The 18,265-nt window shown below is 36.3% G+C and overlaps 1 protein-coding gene across 4 annotated transcripts in view; it reads left to right on the top strand.

Moving 5' to 3' along the window:
- The first annotated feature begins 321 nt into the window (after positions 1 to 321).
- The window catches only part of PTBP2 (polypyrimidine tract binding protein 2), a 66,709-nt gene continuing 48,765 nt past the window's right edge, over positions 322 to 18,265 (top strand). For 2 of the 4 annotated variants that reach the window (XM_006169012.3, XM_014584377.2), the window contains exons 1-3: positions 322 to 382; positions 1,169 to 1,199; positions 17,899 to 17,974. In XM_006169012.3, the coding sequence (XP_006169074.2) occupies positions 17,953 to 17,974 (22 nt within the window). In that variant the 5' untranslated portion in view covers positions 322 to 382; positions 1,169 to 1,199; positions 17,899 to 17,952. The remainder of the gene's footprint in view (positions 383 to 1,168; positions 1,200 to 17,898; positions 17,975 to 18,265) is intronic. The other 2 variants (XM_014584378.2, XM_014584379.2) reach the window with 1 other exon arrangement.

Here is an 18,265-nt window from a genome sequence, read left to right on the forward strand (position 1 = left end):
GGAGGCCCCGGGAGAAGCCGAGTGGGAGCCGCCGGAGGAGGGGGAGGGCGCGCGGCGGCGCGGGGAGGGGGAGGGCAGATGTCACACTCCTTTGTTTTCATTCGAGTCTGGTCGCGGGGGCGGGAGGCCAGAAAAACGCCTTTTTGTGGGGCCGAAGACATTCAAGGCTTGGCAAAAGGGCCCAGAAATGAAATCATCTAAAAACCGGAGTGTTTTGAGGTCGACATCAGTCACATGGACAAAGGCCAAAGCCATGGTAGACAACAAGAGCAGAGAGTCAACACAGGCCATCGTTTTAGCTACTTTGGCCAGTTTGTGGAAAAACAAAAACAACTACAAGAAGCCAGAACCGTGCTGCATCTTTGCGAGCCCACGAGCGAAGGTAGAATCTGAGGCGAGGCACAGGCTCTGGGAGACCCTATGGACCAGTGTCTCTCTGGTACTCAGAATCCACCTCTGACAAGATTTTGTTCATTGTTAGACAGGGGGCACATTGTAGGTGGTAAATGTAGCGGCATTCAGCCCGTGTGCAGTATAAAAACGACCATTTAGCAAGTGCATTTATTAAAATCGATGACAATATTTAGAATCAGAAGTAAAACATGAGTGTATTTTGGTTGAGTATTTACATTTTGATACTTTTGAAAGATGAAGTAAAGGTAATACAAAAACAGTTAACAGTCTTACAGAACTTAAGTTACCTTAGAGGTAACTAGAGATTATTTTCCAGATGAAACAAATCCAGAGAAATTCTGTTTCCCCCCAGATCAAAATAGAAATCAATGGCAAAACTTGAACTGAAACAAATGTTTCTTGATCCCTTAGATTTTGTCAAGATTGAGTTTTTAAAGTATTAAATTATTAATCTCATGTACTGTCTTTATAGAAATGACATAGTATTTTGAGTTTTGTTCTTTTTGCTATTAAAAGCATTGTTAAAAAATAAGTGTTTACTGAATTTCATCTCGTATTTGAAAATTATTTCTGGAAAACTAGGTTGATAATTGTATAAAAAAGTGTCCCTGACCATCTGTGTATTTATTTTCTCTGTATGTTGTGAGGGTCTGGAAGAGGTATAAATGATGAACTACCCGAGAAAGTTTCAGAGTCAAACATTGATCATTAGAGGAAAAACAAGAGATTGAAACTATTTATTTTTTCTTTACAGAATTGTCACTGAGGTTGCAGTTGGTGTGAAGGTAGGAAAAGATGCTTGAAACTAATGTGAGAACTGGGCTTGCTGACTCTATCATCATAATTACCAGAAAATTTCTGTTAGCTTTTGAATACTGTAATATGGCTAACCAGCACAGGTCTTAAAATGTTCAATTTGTAAAGTGGGATTTTATATTATAATTTTAATAACCCACAATCATGAGCTTTTCTAGAATTGGCAGTCTGAAAAATAACATTTTAAAGTGAATATAAAAGTGAATACAAATAGTGTTCAAGGAATTAAAAATACTTTTCACATTTGGTTTCTTGTGAATACAAAATGATAGATTCCATTTTTTTAAAGGGAAACTGGTTTTAAATGTACTGTCGACAATTTGGCCTAAATTAAATAATTTTGCTAATCTAAGATTTTCTTTTATCTTAGAAAAATGCAGATGTTTTTGTCAGTATAAGGCACATTAGAAATGAGTTGGCCTGACCCTTAAAGAGATAAGAAAGTTGTTTAGGCAATTAGCATCAATTTCAGTTAGAAATGAAATTTTCATCTTTTAAAAGAAGGTGGACCTTATGGTAAAGATTATTTGCAATCTTTTCTCACTTTTTCACTAGTATTACTATTCATCCTTTACATTTTCAATCTGATCTTTACTTAGGTCTTTTGTTTCCTTGAACACTTCAACCTTTTAAAGTCATGATGTATTAGAATTTTTTGTTTGCAAGACTATCTGCCCTGTTAGGGCATGATCTCTGTCTTTCAGCTTTTTAATTTCAAACCTGGCGCAACAGTGGCTTTCTCCCAACCTCTGTCTGTTCATCTTCCTCATATATGACTGGTCTTAGTTCAGTGATGCTGACTGTTCAAATAGTCAGGAGTAGCTCAGGAGTGTAAAATGTGAAATTTGTAGTTACTATCCAGGTTTCCTTTGATTTTATAAAAGAGTTAATGATACAAGATTCTCTTGTAAAAGAATAAATGCTACAGACCTGGATTGTCCATTGTTAGCGGATGGAGAGGGGAGGTTCATAGATGAGACCAAGAATGAGTAGGCAGAAAAAAAAAAAAAAATTGGAATAGGATATTCAGGTAAGATGTGTTGGTTACACCAGTTTTCTCTACTAGTTTGAGGATAAAACATTAGAAAATGGTATAAAATAAATGCAAATCATTTTTAAAAATTCACTGTTTAACATAGAAGTTTGAATAACCAAAATTTTATGCAGGTTTCTGGAATAATGGTTAAGAGATTTGACTTTGGTGTCAGATCCATGTACAAGTAATACAATTTATTTTTGAAAAAAGTAATACAGTCCCAAGTTTAAAAAAAAAAAAACAAAACATCTAAAGTAGAAGATATTTCTTCCTGACTCACAGTTCTGTTTCTTAGATGTGTTAAAATTTTTTAGTGTGTATTTTTCAGAAATTATTAATTTATGTATAGCTGCATACTGTGATCCTCTCCTAAAGACATTGTTTATCTACAAAAAAGGATTTAAACTGTATTCTGGCTTGTATCTTGAGTTTTAAAGAAAATAGCATTATGTGACATAAAATAAACTACCCATATTTCAAATATACAATGTTTTGACATATGTATACATATGTGAAACCATCACTGCAATGAAGATAATTAACAAACAGCTATCACTTCCAAAAATATTCCTTGCCCCTTTCCCTCCCTATGCCTTTGTTCCCTCAAGCAACTAATCAACTTTCTATCTCGCTAAATTAGTTCATACTTTTTAGAATTTAAATAAGGTGGATTATAGAATATATATTATGCAATATATACCTTTTTGTGTAGTTTATTCCACTCAGCATAATTTTTCACTCATGTTCTGGATCAATAAATATTCCCTTTTATTGCTTAATAATATTATACTCATTCAGTTTTTTTTTTCCTTAAGTACATTTACTTATAACATGTTACAGGCATATATTGGCATTCTCCTGACAGGGTCTTTATGCCAACATCCATCCCTAGGCTTGTTTTTTAAAAGTCTATTTATTTGTAACATAAGAGACACACATGTACAGGCAACCCCAACAGGTTCTTTATGCCAGGATTTATCCCCAGACTGACTCACCCTGAATCACAGGCATGTACCTGCCTGGCATGTATGACCCGCTGAATGTGAGCTGTGGACCTTCCCACATAGGTCCAGTGTCACAGAGTGTCGCATTACTGCTGTCACTTCTGTGTCATGGGCTAACTCCATCCATTCAATTTTTTTTTCTAACTTTAATATAGGGTGTACATGCTCTCCTGAAAGAAACAAAGACAAAGAAATTGAGGAAACACCGCCCGGGGGGTGGGAGGGTGATGGCCGTGCTGCATGCAGTCCCTTTTCCATTCTCTTCTTGGGTTGTCGGACACTCACACACATGTGCCTGGTATGATTTTGAAGCCACCAGGTCCAGGACTTGAACCATGAAGTAGGCCCAGTGGAATCCAGCTGCCATAACATTCATGCTACATGCTAGCCCACCTTTTTATTACTTTTTCTTTTTAACTTAAGCTACTTTTTTTTCTTACAGATATTTTTCTAATGTAGTTTATTCATTTATTTATTCTTAAGATAAATGTTTTTCTTCCATGAGCAAGAGTCAGAGAGACAGCCATACTCAATAGTATCCCCAAACTGTCATCCACCCACAGATTCAGCTAGCCCTGAATCATAGGCATGCATGTGCTTCACAGGTTCAGAGAGGTCACTAGGTACAAATCTGGAACTTTGTTGTGTAGGTCAGCCTCACAGAGCATCATGTTACTGCTGTACCACTGTCCAGCCCTTATCCATTCAATTCTTGATGGCATTTGTATTTTTTCTATTATTAATAAAGTTGCTGTGAATATTCCTGTGCAAATCTGTGGACATATGCTTTTATTTCTCTTGGGCCTATGATTGGAGTGGTTGGATTATATGGTAGACATACATTTAACTTTTTAAGAAACTGCAAACTATTTTCCAAACTGGTTGTACCATTTTAAATTGCTATCAGTAGGGTATGAGATTACCAGTCCTTCCACATTGTCTCTAATGCTTGTTATTTTCTGTCTTTTGATTATAGACATTCCTAGTGGATATTAAGTGACAGCTCATTATGGTTTTGACTTGCCTTTCTCTGCTGTCTATGATGTTGAGCATTGTTCCATGTGTTTTTGGGTAACTTTATTTGGTGGAATATCTTTAAATATTTGGCCTACTATTTTAACTGGATTTTTTTTTTTATTGAGTTTTGAGAGATCTTCATTATGGTTATAAGACATTTATCAGATACATGGTTTGCAAGTATTTTCTGTCACTTTGTTTTTCTCAATAGTCTTTTTTAAAAAAAGAATTATTTAACTTATTTATTATTATTGTTATTTTTCATTTGATCAGAGGGAGGGGGGTGGGGTGGGGATGAGAAAGCAAGCCACCAGGTCCAGGACTTGAACCATGGTTGACCATGTGGAAGTACCATACTTTAGCTACCACACCACTTGCTGGCCCCTCTCAGTATTCCTTTAAGGAACAGCAATTGTTAGTTACAGTGAACTCCAGTCTACTTATGTTTTCTTATATCGATTGTGTTTTTTGTATACCTATGCTGTCTTTTAAAGTTTTAACATTTTGATTTTAAGCTTATTTTACTTTTAGACTGAAAAAGAAAGAGTCTCTTGACAGGTCTTGTCATCTGTGATCCTCCCCTAGCCTTAGCCAGAGTGTACCTGGTGAGGAACTAAACCCAAGATCTTCCCATAATGGTTCCAGTATCACACAGTAGGTCCCTACCACATGTGGCACTGTAGCTGGACCTTTAAATGGTTCCAGTTTAAGGTAAATTTTCATCTATGGTACGTAGTATAGGTCAAAACTTTTTAGTTTTAAATATAGACTTTTTTTTTAAAGTGATTGAAAAGACTATCCTTTGTCCATTGAATTGCATCTTTGTTAAAAATCAATTATCTGGGACCAGCAGGTGGCATGGTGGTTAAGGGTGCTCGACTCCCACGTGGCTTACTGCAGTTTGAGACCTGGACCTGGTGTCTTGCTTTCTCACTTTCTCTCTCTGTCTCTGGTCAAATTAAAATAAATAAATAAATAAATAAATAAAGTTAAATTAAATGATTATTTTAAAAAATCAATTAATTATCTATGTGTGTATGATTCTGTTTTTGTGCTATTTTCTATTGACCCATTTTTCACTACCTAGATGCCAAAAACAGACTGTTGAATTACTAGCTTTATATTGAGTCTTGAAGTCAGTTTTGATTTTCAACTTTGTTGTTTTTCAAAGTTGTTTCAGCTATTCTGGATCCTTTACATTTTCATATGAGGCAATTTTTATTTAAAAAAAAAAATAAAAATTGCTGGAATTTTACTGGACTATAGACCAGTTTGGGGAAAACTAGCATCTATCTATTCATTGTTGAGTCTTTTCCATGAACACTGGTTTTATCTCTCCATTTACTTAGATCTTCTTTATTTTCTATCTAATTGTAATTTTTATTTATTAATTTCAACATCTCTATATCAGTTCTTTCTCCCCACCCTTCCCAACCTTTAGTAACCACTGTTCTCTGACTTGACATTTTTGGCTTCTACATGTGAATGAGGACATGTGATATTTCTATTTTTGTGCCTGGCTTATTTCACCTGATATAATATACTCTGGATTTGTCCATGTTCCTCAAATGACAAGTTGTGATCTGTTTTAGGGGCTGAATAGTATTCCATTGTGTACATTTATAACATTTCCTTTATTCATGTGTTGGTGGACATTTAAGTTGATTGCATATCTTGAATCATGAATTCAAGTACTGATATCTCTTGAATATACTGATTTTCGTTTTGCCTCATTTGTTTTCTGACTCTAGAGGGTCAGTGTCCGTTATTGTCTGATGTCCAGTGTTTTGAAAAACCCACTGTTCTACTATATATTTGTGTGACTTTTTTCAGTTGTTTCAACCTGGCAAATCTGGTCTGTATTACTCTATCTCAACTGAAAATAGAAGTCCTCCTTTTTATTTTAAATTACATGAGGTGGTTACAGTAGTTACAGATCTACCTCAGTCTTTGTCAGTGACAATAGAGGGTACTCTTGTGGATGTGGCACAGTATAGTTACTAGATGTTGCACAGTTTAGCTCCTATATTGGTGGGCATTTTAGTTTGATTCCAGTTTGTAATTACCAGGTGTGAAAATATATAGAAGAGTCAAAATGCTGTATCAAGTGAAATTTATACTTAAAAATGTTAGTCAGAAACACAATGCTAAAATACTCATTTGTTTCCTACAACTTTATATAGGAATGCTTATTTTCCCACATCCTTGCCAGTTCTAGGCTTTATCAAAATTTAGACTATTAGCCATTTTTAAAAACAGTATTTTATAATTTACATTTTGAAATAGATGAAATAAAGATTTTTATGAACTGCCTATTTGTGTGTTTGACTTATTTTAATGATCACAGCTCTTTGTTATAAAGAAAATTGATTTCATGTGTATTTTAGGTACTTAAGAGGTTTTTAGTTTTTAGACATTGTATAGTTTTGAGCATATAGATATTTTTAATTATGTATAATTTTAGTTACTTTTGTATGATGCTTTTCACATTTTTTCACCTTAGTTTCATCTTTGCTGAGATTTTAATAGTTTTGAAGATTGCGTATGATTATTCATAGTCTCATACAAGGCAGACATTCAGTTACTGTTAGTGACTTGCACTACGTAATCATAGAGAAACCAGAGTTTTATAGCTTTAGAATATATTGAAATCTCTCCCCCCGCCCCCTGCCAAGCTGAGCTGTATCTAGCTCCGTTTAACATACTTTTTGATAAATAATTATGGTATTTCAGGTAGGACATGGGCAGGCAGTTGTTACAACTTACAGCAACTTTCAAACTCAACGGACTATCAAAATCAGAAAGCCACTATAAAACTCAATGAAGTCCTCATTTGATTCTCTGAACAGGGGAAGTTTAGACTGAGGGCTCACATTTCACATTTAGCATGTTGTTAAACAACTTTTTTATGAGTAGGCCCTTACTTTCAGGAACCAAAAATGGCAGAATTACCAGTCTGAAGATTCACAATATGGAAAAGGAACTGCTGTTCTTCTGAGGGATGTTTAAGTCTGAATTGCCTGACATACTGGTAACCAACTTTTTGTAGTCAGGTCCCAACAGGTCTATGTTTAAGGGATTTAAGCGTATGATGAATGTGGAGAAGAAGATGTAAAAACAAACTTTAGTTTTTTCACACCAGAAGGCATTTGTGCCAAGGTGGGAGGAAAATAGTGTATCAAACTGTATACTCACCAGAAGTACACAGTTAGCAAAAGTACACAGACTTCATTTGGCCTTTCCAGCACCTTAGTTTTCTAAACTGCCAGGTCTGTTTTGACATCTCTATTTTCTATGGGGTTATGCTCATCCTTGCCAGCATCAGGTTTTCTCCTTTTTTCCTTCGCATATCTTCTCTCCCTTCTTGGTAGGGGTCTTTTAAGCTTGGATTCTGGCTTTGGAGGAGCAGTTTTTGAGAACCTTGCAGATTTTCTCCATAGTTTTGTCCTTCACCTTGGCTTTATTTCCTTTAACATCCTCTTCAGCCTTTCTCTTTGGCATGGTGGTGATGACAATGGTAGGACCTAGGCACTGAGAGTGAGACACAGTGACAAGCTTTGGTTGGAAATTCTCCTTGCCCTTATTTGGTAAAGCAGGAGAAGCAGTTCTCCTGGGTGTCTTTTGCAAGGTGTTGGCTAACTCGCTCAAAATATTCTCATAATAAGGTATTAATGTTCTTTGGTCCTCTAGAAAGTCAACAAGCAAAATGCCTTGAGCATCTCCCCAAAAACTGTTGTATGAGTTTTGCTCTTGACCATTCCAGCTCTTTGACCGAACCACTTTCCACCTCCTGGGAGCAATTGCTTTGGTTGTGCTTTGTGTTCAGGATTATCCAAGCCATGTTTCACTTCCTGTTATAGTTCTTTGAATAAATTCTTAAGGATCTTCATCCTGTTAGTTTAAAATTTATATGGAAAGTGCTATTCTTGTCTGCAGCTTATATGAGTACATCAGTTTTGGTACCTGTTGAGCAGAAAATTTGAAGAACTCTACTGTTTTGGTCAGGATTATATAAGTTGAACTAGTTAAAATGGCTGTTGTTGCTGCTGTTAATAAACAGTGGTTTTCAATTAAAGCACAGACAAAAACTCTTTCCTCACAAGCCAGAGTTGATGGTTTGCTACTATGGGTATCATTTTATCATTTTTAATATTGGCTTGTCCTTTATTTTTTTTTAATTACTATTTAGTTTTATTTATCATCATTTTTAATTTCCCATAGGGCATGTTCACAAACAAGAGAGTGTGTGTGCATAGTGAATATAACCTTTTATTGTAATTGTTGAATATAACTGGTTTATAATTGGTATGTTACTCAAAACTGTGGTGTTTGAAAAATAGTTTTTTTTTTTTTAAGATATCTTTCTTTTTTAATTGTTTGTGTACACTTGCCAGAGAGAGATGGGGGTGAGTGAGAGTACCCTTCCCGCACATGGGGTAGTCCCATTCCTTTCTGCTCCTGCTCCATTTCTCTATCCTGTCAGGATTTTGAGCACGTGCACCTGCACTTTTGGCTTTGGAGTGGTTTTCAAACCACCAGGGCTAGGATTCAGACTTTGGCAAGCTATGTGGGATATGGTTCTCTTAACCAGTAGGCTATGGGGCTGGCCTTTAAGATGTGTATAATGTTTGCTAGGATGTTTCTATTATAATTTTAATTTATAGGCATTTATAATGTGTCTACTAAATGACAGCACTGTATTAGAAATTGATTATTTAAAAACTTGAGACAGAATATATGATCCTTGAGGGCAGAGACTTTATTACTCCTTCCTTATTAATAGAGTATGTTAAATAGTACACAATTTAATGACTGTTCAAGTGTCAAGACCTTTAAGGTGCTTACAATCTCAATACAAAGATTAATACTGGCTTTTTTTCTTTTCTTTTTTTTTATTTTTTTGGAGAGATTTCTGCTATGGAGCGCTTGTGCTTGCTGGAGAGAGAGAGAGAAGAAAAGTGAGAAATCACCCCTTGGGGTGGGGATGGCCCTTCTCCATTCTTCTCTTGGGATTTTTGGCATGCATGCACACACAACCGGTGTGTTTTAAGCTGGCGGGTCTGGAACTTGAATTGCAGTCAATGTGTGGGAGTCCAGTGATGTACCTATTATGCCATCTGCTGGTCCCAAATACCAGCTTTTTAAAAAATATACAGCACTACTTTTTATTGCCAGAAAGGACTTGTGCTGGTGTGTGTGTGCAAGAGAGAGAGAAAGAGACAGAGAGAGAGAGAAAGCACAACCCGATGGGACGTGGTCTTGCTACTATCCTTTTTACCTTCATTACTTCTTCCTATCAAGATTTTGGACAGGCATGCTACATGTGACTGGTATGTTTTTCATTCCAGAGTTAGGATTTGCATGGTGGTCACCAGCCATGTGAGATATGCTGAGCTACGGGACTGACTCCCTTTCTTTAAAATTTTTTTTTTGTTGGGGCCAGCAAATAGTGTAGTGGTTATGTCATTGGACTCCCACGTGATTAACTGTGGTTCAAGTCCCAGACTTGGTGGCTTGAAACTTAGGCAGGGCACATGTACATGCGTGCCCACATCCCAGAGGGAGAATGGAGGAGAGGGGATTGTTGTGTGGCCATCGCCTAGAGGGGTGATTTCTCAATTTCCCTCTCAGTGTTTCTGTCTTTCTCTCTAGGGAGTGCACAGACCTTAAGGCAAAAAGTTCTAAGGTGGAAAAAATGTATACATTATATATGTAATACATATAACAACATATTAATAATATATATTATTTTTATACATTTATATATATATTCTTAATTCATTATATATCACATGAATATACACCCATGTGAAAAAGAATTGAGTACCCTCCACAGGGTCTGGTCATGCTGCAGTCCCCTTACTTCAGTATTCTAGCCTTTCAGATTTGGGGCATTTGCACATGTACCCTGCATGTGTGAAATGAGAGAGAAAAAGTTGTATTCCTCAGAGGGTCTGGTTATAAGCTACAGCCCCCATCTTTCAGCCCATTGGATCCTTCAGCCTGTATTTCAGGCTGACAAGGTTAGGTATTCAAACTGAGTTACCATATGCAGTCTACCCTCTTCTGAGCATCATATCTGTGTCATGGAATGGTCCATTTTTGTAGATTTTTAATTTGTAGATCTGAATTTGGAAGGACTACTCTAAAAGAAGTTAAATATGATAAGTTAATTTTTAAGAAATGTGGAATTCAAGTTAGAGATAGTGGTGGATAGCACCAAAGAGAGAATTAGTGAACTAAGTAATAAAAACAATGTACACAACTAAGTTTTATACTTAGAAGATTACAGAGACAAAAAAACTTTAAATGCTAAAGGGTGATTATTTTCCAGAAACTGTGAGCTGCACTTTTTTTTTTTTTTTTTTTTTTTGTCCAAAAACGTGGGGGTGCCCTTTTTTTTTTTTTTTTTTTTTTTTTGCCATAGGGCAAGTACACTCACTAGAGAGAGACAGAGGGAAAGTGAGAAATCGCCCCCTGGGGGATGACCACATCGCAATCCCTTCTCTTCCACTCTCCTCTTAGGATTTTGGCCATATGCGCATAAGTGCCTGCCATGATTTTTATGCCATCAGATCTGGGACTCAAGATGCAGTGGGCCACGGGAGTCCAGTGCCTTAATCACCATGCCACCTGCTGGCCCTGAGCTGCATGAATTCTTTTAAGAGGGATGAGAAAACCTAGACATCACAGTGAAAGAGTGCAGAACACCAAACACACACACAGATCTTTAAAGCAACTAGATAAAATTCAGATCCCCTGAGAGGAAATAAAAACTTAAAAAGGTATAATGTGCTTCATCAGCAACATGGGGATCTAGGATATAGTGGAATAATATATCTTCAAAGTGCTGAGTGAAAGTAACTGTTCACATATTTTACAGTCTCCTAAATTTTCACATGAGACAAAAGACCTTTTCTGAAAAACTATATTCTTCCCCCCACCAAAAACCAGAGAAGTTGAACCTACCAAAATAGTTTCTTGAGGTTGTACTTTAGGAAGAGGGCCAGTGACACAAGAAAGGAGTTCTGGAGTAGAAGTAAGGCTAATAAATTAGGAGCTGGTTGCTGGTGCAGCATTAATGTAGTTGGACCCATGTGGGAAAATACTGGGTTTGCATTCCAGTTTGGCAGAGACTGGGATAGATCTTGGCAGGAGAGTCTTTTTTTGAGAGTGCCTGTCTTTCTCTCTACTTTTACTCCTGACTTCCACATGGAAGAAATAATGAATAAACTTGAGAACAGCAGGTGATTTGGTGGTTAAGGTCCAGGAGTCCTACACGGGTGACTGCAGTTCAAGTCTGGACCCTGCAGTTTGAAAATCACACTGGGTATATATGTGTGTGTGTGCCCACACATGAGAGGAGAATGGAGGATAGGAGATTGCAGCATGGCAGTCCCCTCTGGGGGATGATTTCTTACTTTCTCTGTCTGTCTTTTGCTCGCTGGCTCACTCTCTCTCCAGTGAGTGTACATGCTCTATGGTGAAACCTAAAAAGAAACGAAAAAACCACAAACACATTATATAGCAGTATAAAAATATTTTTTTTCTTTGTATCTTCTTTTTTCTTTAAATATAAAATAGTATGAGTTGATATAAAGCCTTTTAAAAATTGATGGTAAAAACCACAAGTTTACTGTCTTAACCATTTTAAGTAACTTCATTAGTAAGTGTATGTACATATATTTAACAGTGTAATAACATTACATTATTGTATTGACAAAATAGATCTCCAAAGCTTTTTTATCTTACAGAACTGAAACTCTATACTTAATAAACTCTGTACTTACTTTGCCATTCCTTACCCCCTTATAACCAGTATTTTTATCTTCTGTATCTGTGAATTTGACTACTTTCGTTACCTCATATAGGTGGAATCATACAATGTTTGTCCAGCTATTACTAATATATTTCATTTAACATAACATTCTCAAAGTACATTCATGTAGTATGGAGATTTTTTTTTTCTTTTTGAGGCACCATAGTATTCTCTTGGTACAAAATATGAAGACAGCTGACCCTTGAAAAATATGGCGGTTGGGGAATCAACTACCCTCACATTGGCAAATTTACATTTAACTTGACTCACACAAAGCTTTGCTACCAGTAGTCTTACTGATAACATAAACAGTTGATAAACACATATTTTGTGCTTGCTTATATTTTTAAAATAAGCTAGAGAAATGAAAATGCTGTTAAGACAGTGATAAGAGAGAGAAAATATACCTATAGTTTTTATATAAAATGGACACGTGCAGTTCAGACCTATGTTATTCCAGGTCAGCTGCACAGAGTTTTAATGTGGTCACAAGTTCTCTTTGCAGCTTAGTTAAAATTTATGTGATCCCATTGTTTATGTATGCATTCAGATTTTTGTCTTTAATCTTCTGGAATCTTACATGTTGACTTTTGAACGTCTTTAAAGTAGTCATTAATAACTTAAATTTTCAACCATAATTGTGAGTCAGTTCTTACATGGGGACTTCTTAGTATTTATCAGTATTTTATGTTTAGTGTTCTTTTGTCTTAATTAAAAAGTTTTCTCTTTAATTGCCAGAGGGCAAGTTTGCCCTCTTAAGGGTGGAAGGGAATCATTCCCTACAGGGGTGCGGTTATATTGCTGTCCTTTTCCTCCATCCTATTAGGATTTTGGTCACACACAAGTGCTGAGTGTGTTTTTCAAGATGCTAGGGCCAGACTTCGAACTGTGGTGGGCCATGTAGGATCCAGCTCCCTTAACTACTGTGCTATGGGGCTGGCCCTTTGTCTTAATTTTAAGTCTTTCCAAACCCAGAGTTCATAAAGGTACTTTTGTCTATTATAAAAATTTTTAAAGTTTTGTTTTTTGCATTTGAACCTATCAGAAAATTATTTTTTGTTAGTGTATTGTATTGGGTAGGAATCCAATTTTGTTTTCTGCCCTTATAAAGATAATGGATTTTTTTTTTTAAGAGAGATTTTTGCTATAGGGCATGTGTGCTCTCTGGGGAGACAAGAGACAGAGAGACAAAAAGCAAGAAATTACCCCTCGGGGAATGGCCATGCTGCAGTCTCTTCTCAATTCTCCTCTTGGGATTTTGGGTGTGCACACACACATTCCTGGTGTGAGTTTTAAGCCACCAGGTCTAGGACTCAAACTATGGCAGACTATGTGGGAATCCAGCAGCGTAACTGCTATGCCATCTGCTGGTCCCTATACAGATACTCAATTAAATTAAGTGTGCACCACCAACTTTTTCCACAGTACAGATTTATGTATCTTAGTGTAAAGGCTAAGTTACTGTAACAAAATGTAGAACACAGCATAAATGGTCTAAAACTCTATTTCTCCTGTAAGCCAAAATGGAATCAATGTGTTCCATGTTATTCATCAGGCCAAATTTTTTTCATCTTGCTTCACTAATTCTTAGGCTTTTTTTCTTAGCTCCATAATTTGATAATATATATTGTGCCCTTTTTTCTTTATTGTTCTTCCAGAAGGTTTATTTTGTGGTCATTGTTTTTGTTTTGTTTAAATTTTGCCAGAGGGCATGCATATTCATAGGATAGAGAGGGAAAAGACCTAAGGAAGCACACAATATGGGAGATGATCACACCACAAACGTGTTTTATTCTGCCCTCTTGGGATTTGGGGGATACAGGCACATGTGCCCAGCCTGTTTTTTATGCCATCAGGTCTGAGTTTCAGATGTCATAGTTGGCCATGTGGGATCTAGTTACCGTAACCATGAAGCCACTGGCTAACCCTGTCTTGTTTTAAAACACAGTCAGATTTTGTTGTTGTTATTGTTGATTATGTGAGTTAATGGTTTTCCTGCCTTTGATAGGTAGTACTCTGCTCATTTCCTTGGTAGTACCTCTTTTGTTCAAGGAGATAAAAAATATAATCATTTGGGTGTATATCTTTCTCTCTGGGAATTTGGTTTTCATCAGGAGCTTGTTATTCATATTCTTGCCTAATGTCTTTCTGTCGTGGTTACCTAGGCTGTCATCTTCACCAGAGGGGGGAAAGTCCTGAAACCTCACAGATCCCTGGGACATAGATCAAATCCAGTGACATAACCATTATGCCATCTTCTTGTCCCCAAAGACAAAATTTTTAAAATAAAAAGACTTCCATGTATAAAGATGCATTGTAGAAAATAGGCTTTTTAAGAATTCTTAAGTAGACCCAGTATTGTCCACAATCACTTTTGTGATGCATTGGGTTGGAAGAATTATGATTTACAAGTAAGCAAATACATAGAGAATAAATTAATAATAAACACTTGAAAAGAAGTCATACATACTTTGAAGATCTAGAGGAATCAAAGGTTTTTTGTTTCTGTAATTAGGGTTTCTTTTTGGTTTATTTTATTTTGTTTAATATTTGAGAAAGCGTATGTGCACAGTGGATGAGTAGAGCAGAGAGAGAGAGAGGGAGAGGTACTTTTGAAAGGGCCTTGCCTTTGAAATCTGCCCTATCCTTCCAGTTAGCTAGAATTACAGGGGCAGGCTGCTGTGCCTGGCCTATTCAGGTTGGTCCAGGATCTGAACCTGGGCCTCCCATGTGGTGCCAGCCCATGCAGTAGTGCCATACTGCTTGTGGTTGTGATTCAAAGTACTTGTGAGAACTAAGGACATAAGGCATTGAAGATCTTTGAAGGGTTTATGAATTTCATTCAGGTGGAGTTAAACATTAGAATCTCTTGGTTTTGATTTTGGTTTTTACTACCTTTAGAATATCTGATCTGGAGTTCTGTTGTTGATTTAAGAATGGGATGACTTTATTAACTCTAGGACTTTTCAATATATTGCAAGTAAGCAAATACATAGAGAATAAATTAATAATAAACACTTGAAAAGAAGTCATACATACTTTGAAGATCTAGAGGAATCAAAGGTTTTTTGTTTCTGTAATTAGGGTTTCTTTTTGGTTTATTTTATTTTGTTTAATATTTGAGAAAGCGTATGTGCACAGTGGATGAGTAGAGCAGAGAGAGAGAGAGGGAGAGGTACTTTTGAAAGGGCCTTGCCTTTGAAATCTGCCCTATCCTTCCAGTTAGCTAGAATTACAGGGGCAGGCTGCTGTGCCTGGCCTATTCAGGTTGGTCCAGGATCTGAACCTGGGCCTCCCATGTGGTGCCAGCCCATGCAGTAGTGCCATACTGCTTGTGGTTGTGATTCAAAGTACTTGTGAGAACTAAGGACATAAGGCATTGAAGATCTTTGAAGGGTTTATGAATTTCATTCAGGTGGAGTTAAACATTAGAATCTCTTGGTTTTGATTTTGGTTTTTACTACCTTTAGAATATCTGATCTGGAGTTCTGTTGTTGATTTAAGAATGGGATGACTTTATTAACTCTAGGACTTTTCAATATATTGGTAGAATCCAGCTTTGCTTTTATGTATGAACTAAGTTGACTTCAGTTATTTATATATTTTTAAGAATTTATTTATTTGTTTTATGAGAAAGCAGAGATAGGGACCTAGACAGAGATCCCTATATGCCACAGGCCTCCCTACTACTCCAGTTAGCTAGTATCACAGCCATGCTCGTGATATGCCCAAACCTACCTAGGGTCCAAACCCTGGGTCCTTCCACATAGCTCCAATGTAGTATAGTGATATCCCATCACTATGGCACGTGGCTGGGTTTGACTTTCGTTATTTGATACAAGAATACAGACGGAAATAATATGTAGCTGTTGTGAGTAATCAAAATACATTCATTTATTTAGTCAGCAAATATGTGTGGAACTTGTACTTGGTTGACACTTGGGAATATTATGAACAGTGTTGATGTGAACCAGGCACTTTGCTTAGTAATCACTGCCATGTATCATCACATTTAATTCTAAGGACTGTGATAAAATGTTATGAAGAATTTAAAGCTTAGAATGGCTAAGTACAGTTTGTCATATTGTTGATGGGTGGAAGCTGAGCTCCAGAGACCTTTATCTTAATACCATATTGTTTATTTGCCATGAAGACATAAGGAAAACTAGGAAATGGTTTTTATTGTTCATAGTGACCCAATAATATATGTCTTTGGTTCGTAATCTTTAGTATGCATCACAAGCACCTAGAGGCTTGTTAAAACTGTTGCTGGACTCACCCTCAGAGTTTTTATTCATTAGGTCATGAGCTTGAGATCATACATCACCTAAGAGGTTTCCAGGTCTAAAGCTAGTCTTGGGGACCATATTTTGAGAATCTCTATAAAGTATCTAATTTTGCTCATCATGTTGTTGTAAAACTAACTATTCCTTGCTAAATCCTCCATACCTTGATTAGAAATTGGACTTGGTGTAAATATGGTTTAATGTGGCTTAAAACTACGTTTTCATTTTTCTCATGTTGTGTTTTCACATTTGATTAATGAGTAGAAAGCTTTTAAATCATTAAGAAGAGATGACCTATGAACATGTTCTTATCATTTTTATGTCTGTTGTAATACAGGCTGTTAATTAGCAGTTTAAATATAAATTAGAATCATAAAATTTATGGTAAATTTGGATTTTTTGGACTTTCTGAAACACTTCGATAAATTATCTCATCACTTTATTTCAGTAATCACATTCATCTTTGTATTGATTTATTGTTTAAATTTGCCAGTATTGATTTAACTATTTTATATATTAATACCCATGTATTTAAATATACACATCATTAAAATAGGCAAAACAGTTATTTAACTAGTTTAAATATTAGTTTGTTCACATATATTTTTGTAAATAATTACATTTTTAAAATAGTTAATATATTATTGTCCATTTTGGACAACTGTGCAGTTTCCAATCTATGAGCTTAAAATCTTTTTGCTAAGTAATTTTAGAACATGGTAGGACATAACTCAATCTCTATTATTTTAGCAGAAAGAAATTTCTCACTTCACAGATTATGCTTTTTACTTTCAGTGTTGTAGCCATAGACCAAATAAGTATATACCTAGCTTTAATTTTAATAATGATGAAGTGAATGATGCCCAGTTCTCACCAGTATGCAGTTCTAGTTTTCTAAAGACCTGAGTTATGTGGATGTATAAGTGCCTATTGGGATGAAGATTCACAGAACTTTTCAGAGAAAATTGTCAAGTTAGTTTGTGAAAAATCGGAAAAGCTAAATTGTTTTTCCTGTTTATTGTCTTTTGAACTTGGGTGCAAGGAAAAGGGAGCAGTTGCCTTTCTTAGAAGAGGGAGAGGGAAGGACAAAGGAGCACAAAAAGATGAAATTAATTCGATGTTTGTTTTTCTTTGAATGTTTGAAGTTACAGTTAAGTGACAGGACTTCAGATTAATATTTTTAAATTTTAAGATGTCTTGGGACCAGCAATTAGCATAATGGCTATGTTACTTGACTCCCATGTAGTCGACCATGGTTCACGTTCTGGACCTGGTGGCTTAAAAACTCCCACTGGGCGTGTGTGCGTGCGTGCCCAAGATCCCAAGAGGAGAATGGAAGAGAAGGGATTGCGGTGTGGCCATCCCCCCTGGGGGGTGATTTCTCGCTTTCTGTCTCTCTGTCTGTCTCTGTCTCTGGCAAGCGCCCATTCCCTATAGCAAAAACCTTCCTTCCCCCCCCCCAAAAAAAATTAAGATGTCTTATCCTATTTTGTTTTGTTTTTATAGAGAGGATCTGACGAACTGCTCTCAGGCAGTGTTCTCAGTAGTCCAAACTCTAATATGAGCAGCATGGTAGTTACAGGTAAGTGTACAGTCTGTCATTATTTGCCATTTGATGGAGCAGAATGCTAAAATTAAAATCTAGCTTATCATATCAAAGTACCCTTTATATTTAAATGCTGTGTTGAAACAATTTAGAGAGAATTTTGTTAGAGTATGTATGTCCTGAGTGAGAAAATCGAAGTTGGTAACAACCTTTTCTCGTTCATGTTAAAAATTCCTCACCCATGCTGTTCGTGTTTTTGTGTTTGTATGCCATAGAATTTTTATTTTAGGTATTTCTCTTGTATGCAGCAAACCCTATAACCCAAAC

Source organism: Tupaia chinensis, unplaced genomic scaffold (genome assembly GCF_000334495.1).
Source record: "Tupaia chinensis unplaced genomic scaffold, TupChi_1.0 Scaffold146687_1, whole genome shotgun sequence".
In the NCBI taxonomy this organism is placed as follows: Eukaryota; Metazoa; Chordata; class Mammalia; order Scandentia; family Tupaiidae; genus Tupaia; species Tupaia belangeri.